At 37.2% G+C, this 21,614-nt stretch overlaps 1 protein-coding gene across 8 annotated transcripts in view; it reads right to left on the bottom strand.

The window, feature by feature from the left end:
• The window catches only part of Tenm3 (teneurin transmembrane protein 3), a 710,814-nt gene that overhangs the window by 225,336 nt on the left and 463,864 nt on the right, over positions 1-21,614 (bottom strand). For all 8 annotated transcript variants that reach the window (XM_045142405.1, XM_045142407.1, XM_045142406.1 and 5 more), the window contains one exon: positions 6,140-6,377. In XM_045142405.1, coding sequence (XP_044998340.1) covers positions 6,140-6,377 — 238 coding nt within the window. The remainder of the gene's footprint in view (positions 1-6,139; positions 6,378-21,614) is intronic.

The following is a 21,614-nucleotide window of genomic DNA, read 5'->3' as shown; positions in this document are numbered from 1 at the left end:
GGGTCTTAGGGAATCAAACCAAGGTCTTTGGCTTTGCAGGCAAATGCCTTAACTGCTAAGACATTTCTCCAGCCTGGTATTCTCTGATTATTGGCATGTCTGCTATACAACCAAGTTAGAGCTATCACAGTATAATTGGTTAATAATAATCTCATATTAAAAGTTATTATTGCTGGGCATGGTGGCACACGCCTTTAATCCCAGCATTCGGGAGGCAGAGGTAGAAGGTCTGCCATGAGTTCGAGGCCACCCTGAGACTCCGTAGTGAAATCCAGGTCAGCCTGGGTTAGAGTGAGACCCTACCTTGAAAAACAAAACAAAATAAACAAAAAAAAGTATTTTGCCAGGTATGATGACACATGCCTTTAATCCCAGCACTCAGGAGGCAGAGTAGGAGGATTGCCATGAGTTCAAAACCAACGTGAGACTACATAGTGAAATCCAGTTCAGCCTGGGCTAGAGTGAGACACCACCTCAAAAAAAAAAAAGTTATGATTTTGCTATCATTTATCTTTGTTACCACCTGTGAATTTTTTCCCTCAAGTCTTCTTAGAAGGGAGCCTTTCTTTATTTCAGTTAAGAAGAGTGGCTTGGGGAAGTCCAATTACAATGGTAATGGAAACTCATTGATGTTCATTCTTGGAGTAAAATTTACAAATTTTAGTAATAATTTTCAATTTCATGAGTTTTGATTTACCCATAAGTCTAACATATTACATGAACGAAATTTGAATTTATTCAAGTTTTATCCTATATACTGTCGTGTGTGTGTGTGTGTGTGTGTGTGTGTGTGTGTGTGTGCGTGCATGTGTGTGCTTCACTGGAGACTGAAAACAGGGTCTTGCACATGCAAGGTCAATGTCCTAACACTGAATGACATCTCCACCCCACTAAATGCTCACATTTTATTCTTTTTAATACTCTCAAAAAAATAAAACAGACAAACATTTTGCATATTATTTTGGGAGCTACGTATGTTGGAGGACAATGAGACTTTAATATGGGTAGGAATGAACAAATGGTTAAATATTTGCTCACTTCTGCAATATAAACTAGAAAAGTTCAAGGCTTTAGTCACACTTGGATTCAACTTCAAATAATCTCTGCTCTTGGGAATGAAACTCTGAATTATGGCTCTCTTTACCAGGGACAGGTTACACTGCAGAAGTGTCCTGGTTTTGATGAGGAAGCTCATAGTCATCACATTGCTCAGGTACTGAATTGGGCCTCCATGATCTCCTTTTACACAGATACCATGTGAAATACACCTGAAACACTACCTATTGAATTTCTGTACATTGCATCAAGCTTTTCTTTTTTTCTTAAAAATGGCCACATATTCCTTTAAAACTTCCTTTTAAGAAACAGGAAGTTAAGTTTAGTAAGTTACCAAAAATACTGTGTTATTTTATGAGATCTCAAGTCTAATTCACTTTCATTTTATTTCCTTGTAATTTTAGATAGGCTTACTGAAAAAAAAAAATCAGTGATGGCAAAACTCTTAAAGATTAAGAATTTCTTAGCCTAGGTTCTAATTTTGAAATCTCTATCCAGTAACTTCAGTGTCTTCAGGTTTGGATTTATTTTTTAAACCCTTAGGTATTCTCTTTACTCACAGGGGTCCTTGGATGACCCTAGGCTACCTCAACAAAAGGACAGATGATCAGCTAGTCAACTTCAGTTAATGGGCTACCTGCCCAGGTAGGAATGACTTGCCACGTTTTTAATTATAGCCAATTTTACTACTTACTGCCTTGATAATGGCAGGCAGTGCTGTTACTAAGTAGGTGGAGGAACAAGTGTTCTAGTAGAAACATTTCCTTCTGGTGTCATAAGGTTCACACTGTGTGGGAAGATGCTCATAGCTTTTATAGATACGTATAACTCAAGCCTGGTGATCCTGTAATTGTCTTTTCTTTCCCTCCCTCAAACCATCTTAAGGGTAGCCATAAAGGGTGAGAGGAAGGATAATAATTTAGTAAGCAATACTTCTGACCAGGAATTTCATTGTTTAAAATATGTAGCAATTGATCTTGCATTAAAGCAACCTAAGACTTTTCAATATTTAAATTAAAATGTCCTAATAAAGTGGTAATTTAATATGCAATTTCATACATTAATAATTAGCAAAACATTACCGAACTGCAAGGTAAAAGGCTCTGGGAACATAACTAATGAACTATTGATGCCAAAACAGATGTAATAATACAAGCAGACTTTAATGAATCTTTTATTAAATGGCTACAAATGAACCATTTTGTTAACATCTAATAGGTAACTACTAAGCTACTTAACTCATATATATATAAATGAGGAACTTGAAGACAATTAACTTCACAATTACTGAAGGCCAAGGCTTGTCAATGAGAGTTACTGCACTATACCTCTAAGTGCTGCTGCTACATTAGGTCAAGTCTAAGCTTTTCCTCAGCTGCCCTGTATTCTTGTAGCAGCTATGGTTACCAACGGGACACAGCTGCAACACAAATAAACAAAGGACAAGCTGTACAGTCTTCAATACCCAAAGAATAAGAAATAGTGACCTCAATGGAAAGGAGTTTTATAGGAAACTGATTGTGATAGAAAAATTAGATAATAAAGATTTGCTCTGAACTGAATGCTTATTTTGATCTTGAAGTGGCTCTGAGAGATAGGAAGCTCACTGGAGACTACAGAACAGGACCGCTGTAATTACTGAGCAGAGATGTACAGGACATGACAGGATCAATTGTTTCCAGGAGTAACAAATGATAAATTCATTAGAGAAAGGAAATAAATATTGTTCTTGAATCAAGAAACTACCTAGTGAAAAAAATGTGCTCTAATAAATCGAAATGAAAACTACTATAGGACAAGGTAGAAATTTTTTGGTTCTATTTGTGCTAATAAACATAAACTGTAAATCTGTAAATTACTGAGATTTCAATGGATTGAGGTAGAGCATTTTACCAATTAGTATCTATATCTATTCAAAGAACATGGGCAGAGACAAGAAGAAAGAAATCCTAGATTTTTAGCTACACAAAACTGAATTTAATATGCATAGCTTATTAACCTTTAAATGACAGTGTAAAAAGTGACAATGAATAAAACAAGTGCATGTACACACTGTAATAATACACTAGACTTATAGCTACTTAAATGCGGACATGTGTCTGAATAAAGTTGTGGGCAAAGCTGAAACTGAGCTTGAGACTCAGTCTCAATAGGGAACCTTAACAAAAAAAAAAAAGAAAAGAAAAAGAATCAATGATAAATAAGACTGTTTCTTGACCTCAAGTTCCAACCAAGTGCATAAACCATAGTAGCACTGTATCTGTGCAGCATGATATTATCACTTTCTGCTTAGCTCACTCACTCAGTGCCTGTAAGTTGATATATCATTTCTTTTGATTAGCAACATGGTAAGATGTGAACCTTGGATAATGAGAAAAACAACAAAAATGTACTATAAGTTAAGACTTATTGTCATGATATACAACTTTTAGATTCATCAGTGTTTCTATTTATTAGTGATATAACTTCAAGTGGCTGGTTTTATATATAATTCCATTGATGGCTCATTAATGACACTGCTTTAAATGGAAGATAATCTCAGTGATTACTCACATGGCAATGATTTCTTACATGTTCTGAATATGGAAAAAAGTAGCTATAATTTCACATATAGCTATACTGCATCACCTTCTAACCAGCTACTTTCTTTCCTGGACCTCCTTCCACCCAGAATTTATCAGTAACAAACATAATCTTGTCTTCCACAAGCTTGTTCTAAATCTTTTCACTGTTAGCACAAGACTTCAAGCAATACTCTCTTCATAACAGTTTTGCAGCCTTTTGTGTTATATAGCATTAATAAAGTTAAGCATATTTCTGATGATTATACTAGACATATTTCATAAATATTTGTCAAATCAATTATTGTCAACTATGATGCAGTTATCCATATTCAATTTGATGACTCAACTGGAAAATTACTTTTTTTCTTATAATTTTTTTCCAAATTAAAAGTGAATCCATGTTGATTTGTTGCTCAGTGTGTGCTAATTAATTATACCAGGTAAATTTAGGTTTGTGCCAATCACCTCAGGGTGGAGGAATCCATATCCATATTCTTTGTCTTAGGTGAAGAGAACTCTACTGCTGGCCTGCTTTTTGTGTTCTTTCTTTTTCTAATTTCTCCCCTGAACAGAAATACAAAATAAACAATAAAACTCAACAACTCTTGGCTGACACTAGAGATAAAAAGACAAGAGCTCTTTGGAACCTTTTTACTTAGGTCAAGATTGACAGAAAAGACAAAGATTTTTGTTGTTGACAAGAGCTGTGAGGACCTGTGCTAGCTTACCCTCAGGCAGAACTGGGATAGACCACAGAGTTAATGACAAGAAACAGTAAGTTATTCATTGTGAGATGGTACTTATCCACTTGCTGATTTAAAGGCTGAAGTTATCCATGGACTCTGCATTAGGTTGAGGTGTGGTGGAGGGGGTGCGTTCTCGCAAAGGCCTGGAGTTGGCTGTTTCTGAGCTTTTATATAGTGATATTTCTTTTTCTCTGACCCTAATAAAAACTTAGGACAGCAATGAAATAAATAGTAGCAGGAATACCTGGGAATCTTGCTACCAAGGTGCCAAGAAAAGGCCAGTTACATAAAGAAAAACTATTGGATCCCACAATTCACAATACAAAGGAGACACTGATTATTGAAGTTCTGCCCAAAGAAAGAAGGGGAACTTTATCATTTGGTAGATATATAATAATGCAGTAGATTAGGTCAAAATGGCTTTTATTAATTTGTACTTTTGTATGAGCAGATGGCCACCTATAAAACAGCCAGTGCTAGAAATCATCATTTTAGATTGCTTTCACTGGATCACAGCAAGTGTCCATGGGAACAGCTTCACAATGGAGAAATCTCTACACGACTAAGAGAAGTCCATGGGCCATCATCAAGAAATGGGGCAATTTTTTTTCCTAGAGTTCTAGATAACTAGCTGTCTTATAATCAGAGAAGTGAACCTTATAGAAAGAGACTTCAGTTTACTGAGGGAAATTTCCTAAAAGAACTGTCCATTTATGTGCTGACAGTGTCTTCACCTAGTGGCTCATTTAAATGCTGAAGTTAGTCGAAGGTACTGCATTTAGGGATATGGGTATTCTTGCATAGAGTCCATAGTCCTCTATTACTGAACTCTTAGAAAATAATGTTGGAAGATCTTGAAAGATAAAGTCCAATCTCCCTCAGATTGGAAAATACTAAAAATATCCTTAATAAATGGTCATCTGTTGGAAATGACCTTGGGATGACTCAGAAGGCACCATGGTGCTGAGAAGAAGTGACAGAGGAGTGCTCAGCACTGAAATATCTCTATCGCAACTTCCAAGGCTCAGGGTCCATTGCAGAAGAAGTGGTAGAAAGAATGTAAGAGCCAAAGGAAGGGTAGGACTTCTATCAACATGCTTCTCCAGACACAAAATGGCCTGGATATTCATGACCTCACAGTGCCTGATACTGACTACAGAGGACCCTCATAATAGGAGAAAAAGACTGTGACATCAAAATAAAAGAAAGACTGATTGAGAGTGGGAAGGCAGATGATGGAAAGTGTAGTTTCAAAGGGGGAAGGAGGGAATTACTATGGGTTATTGTCTATAATTATGGTTGTTTTCAATTAAAAATATTAATTAAAAAAATAACTGGTCAGTGATTTGTTCCTAAGCATTGTACATGGGAACCCACTATAATTTGGTGAAATAATTATTAACATAAATGCAAGAAAGAATGGAAGTCTAAAACCACATAGTTGTTAAGCCTGATATTGACTCAACCTGCATGGGAGTAAGAATCATATTTTATACCACCTTCCTTTTCCCACTTTCCTGATAATATATAGATAAGAAAAAGCTAAGCAATGTGACAATTAAAAATCACCAGTCTGGATATGACTGAGAAAACACCAAACATTGAATGCATGAGAATAGTAAATTTCTTTGAGTGAGAAAAGTGTTGAACTGGCCAATTTTTAATTTTTTAAGCGTTTAACAAATTCAGTTTAACTACTGTAAAATGGGTCCACCTGTGCATTGTGTGGTCCAAATGATCAAAGAACATGGAAACCTCATACGTAGGTGTTACCTGCTTTCCAGTGGTACATTACTGCCAAGGACCCAGCTGTCCTGCAGCTGGACGGACTCGGGTGTGGTTTGCAGCTCGGCGGGCAAAGCAGCCGGCGGGGCCGGACTCTGGTTCCTCCTATTGGTCAGGGAGTTTCTATTGAGAGAAGTGATGGACGGGTGATGCTGTGCAGAATGCTGCTTGTGGGAAGGGGGCAAAGGCTGCAGGGTCGACTGGCCTTGGTTGTTTGCAGGTTGTTCTAGGGGAAAAAAAAAGACAGAAAAACTCATTACACATATGTATGTGTGTATGCATATACACGTGGGTAGAGACTACCAGTTTCCTGCATATCTGCTCTAGATGAATCAGAACTAAAACTGTATACAAATCCATAACTTAATAAATTTGCATATTATTCTATTAAGCGAGTGTTCAGTGACTTTCTCTAAGAGCAAGTTTACCCTTGATACGCAAAGTTCTAATTAATATACAACAGATGGCAAAATTGCTTTTGGTTTTAATTTGTTTCGGGTTTTTTTTTTCATCTGGTTTTATTAACACCTACAGAAAACAACATCTGACAGCTCCCCTAATGTGCCTTTAGATTTCAGCTTTTTTTTTAACAAACCAACCCTGAAATTAAATGGGTAATTTCAGCAGAACACAGAGGTTTTCGAAATGCATATAATCCCTGTAATTATTTAATGGAGTTTTTTTAAGCTTTATTTAACTGCAATAAATTATTACAAGCTAGTTGCTAAACAGCAGTCGACGACTCTAGTTTAGTGCATTTCAAATAAGGCAGATCTGCTCTCCGATCTACTAATAGACACTAAGCATTCTGAAGCAGAAGGTCACTCTGTGAAGCAGATGTTGTTTCATGGATACTTAACAGACTGAATCACAGCTGATTACAACGTCAGAAGACTCATATACTTAATGACCGTTACATCCATTAGAACACACAGAGAGCAGATTTTCTAATTTCACAGTATGCAGTATAACTACATTTTGGAAGAAGTCATAGGTGACCAGAGATACTCCTGCCATTTTATCATTGGAACAAATATTTTGTTTGGAACCCAAATCAGAATGATTCAGCAATTTCAATCTGCCTTCTAATCTCATGGCATATCTTTGAGCATAAAACACTGATAAACCAAACAGCTGATTCTTCAATTTAATGCTAAAATTATTTTATTGTTCTACATATATAACCAACTTCTTACTGAATGTATTTCAAAAACTGCAATGTAGAGCTGGAGAGATGGCTCAGAGGTTAAAGTGCTTCCTTGCAAAACTGAATGACCTGGGTTTGATTCCCCAGTACCCACATAAACCAGATGTATAAAGTGGCACATGCATCTGGAGTGTCCATTATCTCTCTCTCCTTCTCCTCTCTGTCTCTCTCTACTTGCAAAGTAATAAGACATTTTTAAATGCAATTTAATTTTACAGTAATTTGTTAAATCATGCCATCAAAATAAATACATATATTAGAAGAGACCAGGAAACATTATGACTATTCCACATACATGAGAAAACTCACAGTGATTATTAAGGTAAATAATATAGTCTAACAGTGTAATTATAGTTGTAGGAGATATATATTATATATAATGAGTTAAATATATTGGTAAGCCTCTTTACTAAATATGATAATAAAACTAGCTCCTCTCATAGCACATAACATTAATTATTGTGTTTCTAGTGGTCTCTAATAACCCCTATTATCTAATTTAGTGACTAATAATTTCTCACTCTTGTAATGAAGGGCACAGTTAATAGCTAAATATAAAAAGTTACTTTCATGCACACCTTGTGTTCTTGAAGTTACCCTACCAGAAACTTCAGAACTTCCCTTTGCTCACCAATTTGACGGTGAGGATAAATATTCTAGTCTAAGTCTCACTTAAACTGAAATCAGCTCTTAGGGGAACAGCCAGTTAAGATGGGCAACTGACTTGGACTTGTGTTGTAAAACTAAGTTTTAAATCCATGAAAAATTTATTACTCAGGCATCACATAATAGAATAATGCCATTTTCCTTAGTATCAGCGCATATGATTAGATTATCTGTGAGCAGCATTAAGGCTCATTTTGACAGCTTCTCACAATATGACCAAACAAACTGGAGCTACATAGGTATAGACTAAGCTGGTCGATGAACAAAATCAAAGAGAGAAAGGCAGAAATATTTCAGAGGAAAGGTGACAAGACTGCCTGTCAGGCAGCAGGAAGAATCACATGGCTTCATGTTTTTAAGCATGGCATCAACACAGTGGTCCCCCACCTGAAGTATGTTGTACAAAAGAACTTGGATATGATTCTGTCTACAGAAAGAGCAGCATATAAGATGTCAGAATACCAAATTTAATCCTAACTTTGTGAGGCATCATGACAGCAAGGCTGGTGTCTTGTCTGTAATGTGAGAAATAACATTGCCCCTTCTTGGTCTTTATATCATTCCAAGGACTCAATGAATCATGCACATGGCCATTCACTTCACAAACTTGTAATTCAAATCTCTGTTGCAGGGGTATGCTGAGTCATTAACAAGAGAAAGCATTGTGTAAGTGGCAGAATAAATCATATGGAAATGAAAACTGATTTTAAGACCCATTACACTACATATTTTAATACACTAATTGGCAATTATTAATATTTATTTATTTTCAAGAAGAGAGAGACAGAGAGAATGAATGGGTGTGGTGTTCCAGGGCCACTGGCCACTGCAAAAAAACTCCAGATACATGTGCCACTTTGTGTATCTGGTTTTACATGAGTACAGGGGAATCAAACCTGAGTTGTTAGGCTTTGTAGGCAAGTGCCTTAACCTCTGAGCCAACACCCTAGCTCACAGAATTCTTATTCTTTTTTTTTTTTGTTGTTTGTTTGTTTTTTCGAGGTAGGGTTTCACTGTAGCCCAGGCTGACCTAGGATTCACTATGTAGTCTTGTGTGGCCTCGAACTCACGGCGATCCTCCTACCTCTGCCTCCCAAGTGCTGGGATTAAAGGCGTGTACCACCACGCCCGGTGCAGAATTCTTATTCTTAAAGCAAACACAATCAGTACGGAAAAGTTGCATTTAAGGTTTCAGAAACATGCTAATATGGGTTTCCTAGTCTTAGTTGTTAATTTTATAAACATTCACTGAGAACTTACAATCTACAAGACAATGTACAGATTCATGCTTTCCCAAGGTCTACACAGGCTAGTTCTGCCGTGTGTTCCACTCTGATGAAACTCTTTGGTTTGACTACACAATCAACAGACCTACTAATAAAGTAAGTTCAGAGGCTGAAGGCTCCATCCTATATAAAATATGAAGGAAGAGACTTAAGTGGCCAGAAGTTTAAATTCTACATCAGAAACAATATCCAAGGATTCAGTCTCCATGCCCGTTCTCAAGAAGTAGCTGGGAATTGTATTTAGTATATATTTATACCAAGTTATTCAACATTGAGTAAGTATATAAATCCTACCAAGATAAAAAAGTTAAATACAGCCAGAAAGGATGCCAGAATAAAAGAAAAATAAAAGTAGGAAAGATAAAGACAGATTTAAGGCTATATAGTTCTATACATTTTCAAAGTAGGGTACAGTCGTCTGGCTCTAAATAACCTAGCTGCCAAACACAAAGGAGAAATATGATCAGTTACATGACTGGGAATATTTCTATAAAATGAAATATTTGCTTAAGACAAACATAACTATTACTGGTACTGAAGGCAGAGAAAATTCTTTTTTAATCTTCGCATTAAGAGCCAGTGGGTTACCCAGGGGAAGACTTAGAACCAAAGTGCAGAATGGAAATAAGATAACGAAGAACTGTAGATTGTACAGTGATTATGAATTTAATATTGGCAGATCCCCACAAGAACAACAGGGGCTGCAAATGTGGCCTTTTACTTTACAGCAATCCATCAATATGCACTCTCACAAGGGTTTTGGATACAATGGCCTTGGGACCATCAGACCTCACACAGTCAACAGGTTTAACATTCCTGTGATGAGGCTTTGAACATGTCCTGCTAATCCCGGGAAATTCTAAATGGCTTCCTTGTGCCTGTCAGGAACAAAAAGAATGCTAAAGGACATGTTATGTTTGGCCCCACATAGGCCAAAATACCTTTGGCAAATTCTCCCCCCACTCATCCTCTTCAGATATTCTTTGTTCTGTCCAGTCTCGTGTATCTACTATATGCCCCACATTTTTCCTCTGAGGCATACTGTTTCAATCTATTTAGATATTTTCCTACCTATTTCTATATTCAAATTCCACGTGCTTCATGCCCAAAGACAGATAAAATTCCTTTTTCTTTCTCTCCCCAGGTATAAATGATTTCTCCCTTCTCTTAGTATTAGAGTGTTACTTGTTCTGTGCACATGGTCCTATTCACTTTCCCCTCTAAACTACCCTTAATGTCATAGGTTTCCTGTTCCCCTTTAAATTTCCTAAGTTCATCTTTGAGATCTCAAGGGTGACACAGAAACAGATACCTAGTAAATATTTGTTAAATTATTGACTATTTATGAAGAATTTCACTGGAAAGTGTCAAAGGGATAAGAAGTAAAGCCTACCCATTTTGTTTTTAATTTAATGGCATTTTTTCAGTTATGTCTTGTTTTCCAATGACATGTTAAGACACTGAAGGCAAATACTATGGCCGAAATTTCTTAGGATTTTATAGTAGTTTTGGAATAAGTTGTCTTCTCAGATATTATATCTCAGCAACAAAAAGTGAACATAAGCACCTGAAGGGGTCACCTCATTCAGGCAGAAAATTGTCACTGATCCTACAGGCTGGATTTTAGAAATATTTTTAGTAACTGGGGCTGGAGAGATGGGTTAGTGGTTAAGGTGCTTACTTACAAAGTCTGAGGACCCAAGTTCAATTCTCCATACCCAGGTAAACCAGATGTACAAGGTGGAGTTCATTTGCAATGGCTAGAGGAATATTTTTAGTAACAAAATCAATTATTCTGAAACTTAAAATCTACCTTTACAAAATTTAATTATTGGGCTTCAGAGATGGCTTAGTGGTTAAGTGTTTGCCTGTGAAGCCTAAGGGCCCCAGTTGGAGGTGGTGCATGCATTTGGAGATCGTTTGTAGTGGCTGGAGGCCCTGGTGCACCCATCCTCTCTCTCTCTGTTGCTCTCAAATAAATAAAAATAAACCTCTTGGGAAATACCCTCACAGACATGCCCAGAACTTAAAAAAAATTATTTATTTAGGGAAAAAAGAGAGGGAGAAAAAGAGACAGATAGAATATGGGTGCACCAGGGCCTCTGGCAATTGCAAATGAATTCCAGACACATGATCTACCTTGTGCATATGGTTTTATGTGGGTATGGGGGAATTGAACCCTCATTGTTAGGCTTTGCAGGGAGACATTTTAACTGCTGAGCCATCTCTCCAGCCCCTACATCTTTTTAAGATGTGCAAGCAATACAAAGATTATAAAAATATATAAAATAAATATAAAATATGTATTATTTTAAAATATGTATGTTATGAAACAAATATTATATTGCTTATTTTCCTAAACACTGTATGTTTCCCTAATATTTAACTCATTTATTCTGTTCGTGTGTGTGTTGCGTGATGTTTGATGTGTACACAAGTATGCGGCCTTGTAGCTCCCATGTGCTAGCCTGTGGCAGGGGGTGAGCTCACTTGTGGCTGGGGGTCCCCACCTGCGGTGGCCAGAGCACAGTATCAAGTGTCCTGCTGCATCATTCCTTTGCCCATTCTCATTTTGAGCAGGAGTCTTACTAATACCAGATCTTTCTATTTATCATGAGCCCAGGCAATTCCGTGGTCTCCATTCCTCTTTACAGGATGGAGATTATAAGCATGTGTGCTCACGTCCAATGTTTATGTGAGATCTGGAGATTCAAGCTAGGGTGGTTTCAGACCTTATGCCCTCATGCTTTTTTTTTTTTTCCGTACAAGAATTACACTTAACAACTGAGCCATCTCTCTTTTTTTCCCCCTTATATTGTAAAGCTTATGGTTATTTGTGTTCCTAACTAAATATTTTATGAATAAAATTTTTAAAAAGGTAATTTATCTTGGAAAATAACCTCAGTTTTTCAAAATACTGTTCTCTGTTGTATGTGCGTGTGCACACATCTCTGTGTGTATGTGTGTATGGTTGCATGTAAAGCCTGAGGACATGTGTATATGGTTGTATATGGATGCCAGAAAAAAGTTTCTGGTGGTGGTCTTTAGGAACATGATTTTTTTTTTCTTTTGAATTGAGATATATTCTCTCACTGGCTTAAAACTTGCTAAGTAGGCTAGACTGGCTGGTCAGTGAGGCCCAGGGGTCTGACCTTATCTTTATGCTTCCTCAGTGCTGGGATTATCAATTCCAACTTGCTAGGTTTTTTTTTTTTTTCTTTAAAGGTGAGTTTTGAGGTTGAACTCAGGTCATCATACTTGCAAGGCAAATACTTTACTGAGCATTCTCACAATCTTTTCTTCTCTGTGATTTTTTTCTAAGTATTAAGTTCTTGGAGCCACATTTGCTAGTTACTAATATATATATCCAATCAGTCTTTTCTCTCAGTTCATGACTTTCTTCCTTATATTGCAAGTTGATTCTCTTATAATGTCAATGGCAGCCCAATAATTGTTTATTTTATTTGCCAAGTTATGAAATTTATAGCAGATGCTTTTCAAAACACAATAACATTAATCATAGAGACAGGGCAGAAAAGACTTTGGTCACTTTGAGTTACCATCAAAAAACTCAGCTCTTCCACAATGTTACTATGATCATCAGTTTTTGTGTTAAATCTATTAGCATAGGTGATGAATCACGGTATACAATGAACCACAGAAGCTCCTAAATAACAGTGTAGATTCTGGCAGATTGGGCAATTTAAAGAACCCAATAGACCCCTAGCAAAAGTAGGCCATATAAATGGAGCTCTGTATGGTGCAGAACAGAACCTTTGACAGCTTCTCCTGGACAGGACCTGATCTGTTAATAATAAGTGGGCTGAATGTTGCCTCAAAAACAAAGGACAATAAATTTGATGCATTCATTTTTCATGTAATATTTTCTTATATATATATATATATTACTTAATTGCTCTGAATTTCATTTATTTTATATTGCTTATTTAGAAGATCTAAGAGACAGTGTCTCACATAATGGTAGGTGTTAAAAGGTAAATGTTGGGCTGGGGAGATGGCTCAGCACTTAAAGACAGGTACTTGCTTGCAAAGTCTTCTGGCCCAGGTTTGATTCCCCAGTATCCATGTAAAGTGAGAAGCAAAAAGTAGTGCATGAGGTTTGGAGAGATAGCTTAGCAGTTAACATGCTTGCCTACAAAGCCAAAGAACCCATGTTTGATTCCTCAGTACCCATGTAAAACAAGATGCACAAGGTATGCATGCATATGGAGTTTATTAGCAGTGGCTAGCAGCCCTGTTGTGCCAATTCTCGCCCCCCCCCATCTCTTGCTCTACCTTAAATACTTTTTTTTTTTTTATTTAGCAAATACAGGCAGTTTGGTACCATTATTAGGTTCATCCGTGACCTAACCCCTCCCCATTGGCCCCTCCTTGTTGAGGTATATGGGTTGTGCATTGTGGGGTTAGCCCACAGTTAGTGGTATGATAAATGTCTCTGCATATCATGACATTTCTATAGTTCCTTAAATATTTTTAAAAGTGGTGATGAGTCCAGAGTTCAACTACAGTGGTAACAGGCCCTGGTGATCCCTGTATCTCTGCCACACACACAAAAATTATTATTTTTAAAATGATTACTGTTATTAAGATTGGGAAAGAAACATGTTCCTTTGGGCTAGAACATCATGAAGAAAAAAAGCAATAGAAGAGCCATGTCAGCAGTTATAGCATCATCACAAGAAGTTGATTACACAGCCTAGTGCATCTGAAGAGCAGTTCTGCTTTACCAGGTAGGAGATACACAGTCAGAATGTCACAGGAATCCAAATAAAACTAAACTCTTACCAGTTCTTACACAAGAAGGAATTTGCTCTCAGAATCATAAAGTTAGCTTGAGTGACTTTTTCCCATCTAGGATGAATACAGGCTCATGCCCCCAAAATAAAAAGTAAAAAAGTATCAAACTTTTGAACATATCTGGGATTATTTAATAGTTTGAATATTTTTTTTTCTTAAGACATCATGCTATGTTGCCCAAACTGGCCTAAACTCCTGGGCCTGTGCAATCTTCCCTCCTGGGAAGATGGGACTACAGGGACACCTGACCACATCAGGCTGAATTTTTGTTTATCCTTTCAAATTAAAAGCCACTACTAGTAGATCCCATACTACAGTGTGCAATTCAGCTGCAGGTCCTCTGTGGTTTATAGACCTAGGCTGTGGAGTTTGGGGAGCAGAGTGCAAATGGACTTTCAAACAGGAATGCTGGAAGAGAAAATAACACCTGCTAGGAGGTAACATAACTTTGTATGAGCATATGCCTGCATCCTAAGTATGTGCTTTGGTGGCAAGTGAAAAGTGAGTGTGAGATGAGAAGCGAGAAGAATGGTGCTGGTATTTGCATGAAGCAGGGGCACACAGTTGGAAAGGTGTCACCACAGCTATTCTTATTTCTCTGCCCCAAAACCCTCCTTTCACCATTCTCTCTTTGTCCTCTTTTACTGGATCTCTGTGGTGGGGTGGGCTAGCGGCAGAGGCCCCCTGGGGAAAATAGACCCTGATTTGAGAGGAGATGGAACTTAAGGACTGAACATTGTCCTACCTTGGACAGATGAGATGACCCTCGATTTCTGATTCTCCTGACTCCACCTCCCAAGTGCTGGGATGGGTTACAGTCCTGCTCTCCAGTTGCAGTTTTTATATGGTGCTGAGAAGCCAGCCCATTACTTTGTGCATGCTAGGTGAGCACTCTAATGAGCATTATAACTAAGAGCTACATCCTTAGCCTCTGAAACTGTATTGGTCTGCAAAACACCTACTGGGTGCTCACCTGCATGCAACTTAAGTGCTCTTGGGATACTAAAACCAATAGACTGAATAAATGCATAAACACCATGTGATACACTGACCATGTTGAACACCACAAAGGAACTAAGTCCATCTACTGTTGATGGAAAGGGTAGGATGAAAGCTTTTGTTTCTGCACTCTAAAATGTATCCTTTCTCTTTTCCAAATGTTTCTTTACCATGTACACATTATCAAAAACATAAGTGTTTTTTTTTTTTTTCAAACTGGTCTCCCTCTAAAACAAGTCACCAAACCCAAACATACAAAACTCTTTGTTTTTCTACTTTTCTAACTTATGAGTTTTTTTGTTTGTTTGTTATTTATTTATTTATTTGAAAGTGACAGAGAGAAAGAGGTAGATAGATAGAGAATGGGCACGCCAGGGCCTCTAGCCACTGCAAAGGAACTCCAGACGCGTGTGCCCCTTGGGCATCTGGCTAACATGGGTCCTGGGGAATTGAGCCTTGAACCAGGCAGGGTCCTTAGGCTTGACAGGCAAGCACTTAACTGCCAAGCCATCTCTCCAGCCCTTAAAGTTTTTTTTATGTACTAATTAATTCATTTATTACTTGAGAGAGAAAAAGCAAAGACAGAAATATGCCATGGCCTCCGGCCACTGCAAAAAAAAACTCTAGACACATGCACCACCTTGTACATCAGGCTTATGTGGATCCTGGGGAGTCAAACTGAGATCCTTTGGATTTATAGGCAAATGCCTTAACTGTTAGGCCATCTCTGTAGGCCAAAGCTATGGGTTTTAATCATAGCTTCTTTCTAGTGGATCTTCCCCATGTATAAGAGTAAAGGTTTTGATCTATAATGTCTACTAAACCTTAACCATGTCCTTAAAAAAGAGAGACACAGATAGTAAGGGACAGTTTGGGCAGAAATTCCCTGCTGGGGTGGAGAAAGCTTTACCCTAAAACCATAGGGTATTGCATGTGAATCCCAGTGCCAGAATTAGATCACCCCCTACAGTGATGTATTGGCCAGAAAGGCCCATTAGGAACCCCAAGACAACACAGACCATTGTCAAAGCACTTGATTATTTTACCTGAAGTAGATGGCAAAACCTTATTACTGAAGACACTATAGACTCTAATCACAGGACACTGAGAAATCATGCTGATACTGAGATGAAAGCCAGCTCCCTGCAAGCTAGCTGTCATAGTGTTGGAAAGTGCTTTGCCAGTTGCTGGGGATAAAAGTCACCAAGTAGTGTCAATAATCAGTGGATTCTGCAAGCTACAAAATCAACCAACCAGGCAAGATGTACACACTGGTGCAATAGTGGCACCAATGGGAGGGAATTCATGTTGATATTGATAACCAAGTCAAAAGCCAATGTCTTGGAAGGTCACAGACCACAAGGAGTTTATCTTGTATTCTGGCTAAATGGAAAGATTGTGCCCATCAAAAAGTCTTCGAATTTTATTTTTTTTAATCCATACTACCCTAACTCTTGGTTACAGAACCTGCATTTTACAGATGATGAAAAATACCAGGGAGATCCAAGACCCATCAGAATGACAGGAAAAGAAAGCCAGTGCCTATTAGAGAAGTCAACTCTATCACACCTGCCAGGGCCCAAGAAACATTACAGAGGAAGTGGTGGATTGAATATGAGTGCTTCTGTCACTGCTAACCCAAGAACCTCCTCCAGGGAGATGGTAGCAGATACTGTGGAGACTAAACCTCATAACGGGATGGAGAGATGACTTAGTGGTTAAAGTGCTTGCCTACAAAACCTGAGGACCCAGGTTTGAGTCCTCAGCACCCACAAAAGCCAGATGCACAAGGTGGCACAGGCATCTAGAATTTTTTCAGTGGCTAGTGGCCCTGGCATGCCCATTTTCTCTATCTGCCTCTTTCTCTCTTTCTCCCTACAATAAATAAATAAATAAAATATTTTTTAAAAGCTCATCATAGCAGAAAATCAGGCTGCTGAGAGCTCAACACTAAATGAGACTTCTAATATGCCTTCAAAGGCTCAGGAACATTGTGGAAGAGGTTGTGGAGAGAACATGAGAGCCACAGGGTGAGAAGGTGTACTATAAAGCATGTCTTCCCCAGAGGAATGAATTGATACATCCATAACCCCACAGTGAATACCAATAACCTCAGGGAAATAGGGTGGTGGACAGGGAATATAAGAGTATATCTCGATGGGAATATGACTAACTTGCAGTGTGTTCACATGTTAAATTTCTCAATAAAAATTTAAAAATAAAGAGTCATATTTTGAAGGTCTGAGCCCCCATGCAGCAATATTCAAAGATGACAACTAATTTTCATGACAATTAAAATTAAAATTAAGGGACTACTTAGTAATCTATGAGAGATTGATAGACAAAAGAGACATTTATTTTACTTATAATTTACTAAGTAGCACCTATTTCTCTATGAAGCAAAACAAAACAACAACAATAAAAAAAAAAAACACCAGTAAATAGCACTTTTTTCCTTACAAATAGGGACATGTGAACTAGAGATTACAGCATGTTGTCAGCCATATTATATCACAAGCTCAGCAGCTTTGATAGACAGGACTGTCTTCTTCCCCTCTGTCACTCCATCTCAAACATACTATCAAAAAATAGCCTCCTACATTCTTTCTGCCCCCTCTTCCACAAAATTTCCCTGAGCCATGCTGGGTTCATTTTTGGTCAGTTTCAGTGATGAGGTGTTGGGAGCCTCTGTGTCTCTGGATATCTGATTTGGTAGGAGTTGATTGTTCTCTGTGTTTTTCTCCTCCACCCTTGGGCTGGTACCCAGTTCACCAAGAAAACAGCACCCTTGCTTGTTTCACCAATTATTCTTAGTTTCAGCTGGACATTTCTCCTACCCGTAACTGTGAGCTAACTCCACATGCATTACCCATATACCTCAACAAGGAGGGCCAGGGGGAGAGGGTAGGACATGGACGAGCCCAACAATGGTACCAACTTGACTGTATTCACTAAGTACAAACTAATTAATAAAAAAATAAATTAATTAAAAAAATAGCCTCCTAAAATGCCACAGTGAAAACTGGCAAAGAACGACATCTCCTCACTCAGAAAATTACTTTCATATAAACCTGTTCTTCTGATTTATTATTTTATGTAAAATACTCAGAGAGAGGCCAAGTGCTTGAATATAAATTATCCATTTGAATGTTTCTACAAACCCTTTATTAAAGTACAGTATCATGTAAAGATTTTCAGGACCACAAATAATATCAGTTACACACTGATCAAATAACAATTATAAGTACTTTAAAAAATCTAAAGTTTTAAAAAATATAAGTAAACAGTATTGTTTCTGTCACCCTTGTCATGCAATTGTTTGAAAAGCTATTTACATAGATATTTGAGTATGAAAGCCCTTAGTGACACACAAGACACCTGTAGTTTTCTAATGCTGAGTATGTGGAAGAAATGTGCTGATTTACTACACTTACTAGGTTAATGGAATTATAGAATTTGTTTTAGTTTCTTTAGGGCTATATTTTTTAATTTTTTTTCAAGGTAGGGTCTTGATCTAGCCCAGGCTGACTTGGAATTCACTGTGTAGTTTCAGGCTGGCCTCGAACTCACAGCAATTCTCCTACCTCTGTCTCCGTAGTGCTTGGATTAAAGGCATGCACCACCATGCCCAGCTAAGGCTACTTTTTGATATGATGGTTAAAAGCAATAAAATATTAGTCTTTGGCTGTTTACATTTTCTGAGTCCACTGTTTCTTGTACTTTAGGTAATGTGGCTCCCTAAATGACTTGTGAAAAACCTTGGGAACAAACAACCAATATGTCAGGTAAGATATAATAAGGACCTCTGGGGTACATTTATTTAGGATGTCTTTTGAGTGTATACTGTTTACCAGGCTCTGTTCTGGGATGGAGGGTACAGCAAGTGAACAAAATAGCAAATGGTCTTAGCTTGCCAGCAGAACATTTATCTTAGGTTAGTATCACTCAACTTGGAAGAAAGGATGAGACAAAACAGAGGCAACAGAATGGCAATGAAAGGACAAGAGCTTCCACCACAGCCCCGGGGAAGGGTATGCCAGGCTTTGTTAGCCTTCTCAACGTACAAGGAAGAAACCAAAATTATTCCTTCAATTATACTTGAGATCCCTAGGTAATGCCAGGGTTATTGAAACACTATACTTTCAAAGGGTATACTTTAGAAGTTATCTCATTACAAAGGGAACGGTGAAAAGTTTTACCTGGTTCTGAAATTAAAGGGAAGAAAACAAATCCTGAAAATTTACCTCATTATGATCTTTCCTGAGGTTGCTGATATTTTATCAACACATTTCTGAACCTCAGGCCAGGATATTAAAATTAACTGTATTAATTACTTGTAGTAATTAATATTAAAACTAATTGACCTGGGTTAGCAGTTCTCTTATCTGGGCACCCAACGGAAACCAATGTAAAATTTTATAGATTGAGTTCTCAATCCATACCTGCTTTCAGTGAGTTTACAGACCAAAATTTTAAAATTTTTAATAGAAATCATTATGACTTGAGCCTACACCCATCTCTGTGCATGGGAAGAAAGTTAGAGATGGGAAATCCTACTCAGGGAGTCACAGTGACAACTCAGAAGTTGTCAACACCTTCCCTGTGCCCCATCCTCTCTTCCAGTTCAGTGATACTGAGACAATAAGCTCCCCCCAAGGGCAGAGACTGTTGCCTGTTCTCTGCACTATTATACCTCAATGCCTGAGCAAGCCAAGTTCAGCAACTCAAAAGCTTCTGAGCTAAAAGCCATCATATAACTAAATATATTTATAGTATTGAAGAACTGAAAGGAAATTTAGAACACAGGAATTAGACATCATGAAAAAAAACTGAGAGATTTTTTTTTTTGTGGGGGAAGTTGAATGTCTATAAATGAGAGAAATGTAGCCATCAAAATTAATCTTACGGGCTCATTTATAAAGTATAGTAAAAATAAGTCCAGAGAGTAGCAATGAATTGGAAAACAGACTTAAGAAAATTACTTGTATAGCAGCATGACAATAAAGAATGCTTACATATGAAAGAGTAGCTTAAAGATACAAGAATAACATAGTGAAATACATATACAGTAAGAAACTTCAGGAGGTAAAACCAGAATTTAGTGCTCAAAAGTCTTCTCCTACATCTCTTACCATGCTTATGGAAGTCAAGTTATATAAAAAAAGTATTACTCAATTACTCATCTCTTTCTCATTTCATATAAGATATCTGCTACTTTCTGTTATTGCATAGGAGCTTTTTAGGATATGTTTTCTTTGAAAGGTAACTTTTCATAAATGCCACAGCTCCTTGTTGAATCTTATTCTGGCTTCTATGGCTGTTACTCAAGTGTTCAGTTAATCTAACTATAAACACCCTAACATTTTAGTGGGTAGTAACACATCTAAATGGCTGTCTTGCTAGCTAATGTAATTCATCTTGTCATATAATTAACATCAGTAATATCACAGAGATATTAACCTCTATAAAATTCATAACTGTGCACAATCATTTCTAACAAAAGCATACATACAATTCTGCTATACATGCATGGAAAATAATTTTAAAATGCCTCTCTCATGTCTCAGTTGCTTCAGAAAATTCTACATACTTAAAAATATGTTACCTGAGAGTAAGCAAAAGAGGAAGAAGCAATCTGAGTTCTGACAATGAAGAATTGTTGACATATAATCAATAAACACTTTTCTCTCTCCTTATTTCCTAATGAGCGTTTGATTTTAGTGCAATTAACTTTATTGAGTTTAAGTGGAGTATGCGATGATATGAGACATGTTTGTCATATGGACAGGGGCAGACTAGAAGGCAACTGAAAGCTATGTTATTATATGACAAGTAGTTTATGAAGAATGTAGGCAAATCAAATATCCAAACAATGCAGAATTTGCTATGCTTTTCAGATAATATAATCTTTATCACAAAGAAAACATCTGATAGATGAGACAAGTGGGATACTAGAAAAAGACATAGCAGGCATGGGGATGTGTACTTGCTCTAATTAAGTGTAGCTACATAGAAATAAATTAACTTTTAAGCTTGCTTGTTTTTTCCTTTGTAAAAAAAATCAGGGGAAGAGGCTGAATTCTGATGGTTTTCAGTTTTAAAATTCTTTTTATTTTAGATAATTCATAAAATCTTGAAACATGTTAGCTTTTCTGATACTAAAACGTTTTTTTAAGAAAATGAAGAGTCCAGCCATTTTTTCAGTTATACATATAAAGCATTTCAGAGTCATGTAAGAAAATAATCACTTTGTTTTAATTCAAATACGAGATTCCACCATATGGTTGTACCACAAATACATATTATGTTGTATAATTATCTAAAATGGTATTTGTATTAAAATAAATTTCTGTATTATACTTTAACATTTTGAGATGCCTATAGTGGAAATCACTTTGCATCATATTTAAATTCTGTAATGATTTCGATATAAGGTATCTTCCAGAAAGGGCCAAGTAGGGCCATTTTCTCCCCCACTGGTAGCACT

This window comes from Jaculus jaculus, chromosome 1 (genome assembly GCF_020740685.1).
Source record: "Jaculus jaculus isolate mJacJac1 chromosome 1, mJacJac1.mat.Y.cur, whole genome shotgun sequence".
Classification (NCBI taxonomy): domain Eukaryota; kingdom Metazoa; phylum Chordata; class Mammalia; order Rodentia; family Dipodidae; genus Jaculus; species Jaculus jaculus.
Note: the sequence above shows the minus strand (reverse complement) of the source record. Positions and strands in the feature narration are given on the sequence as shown.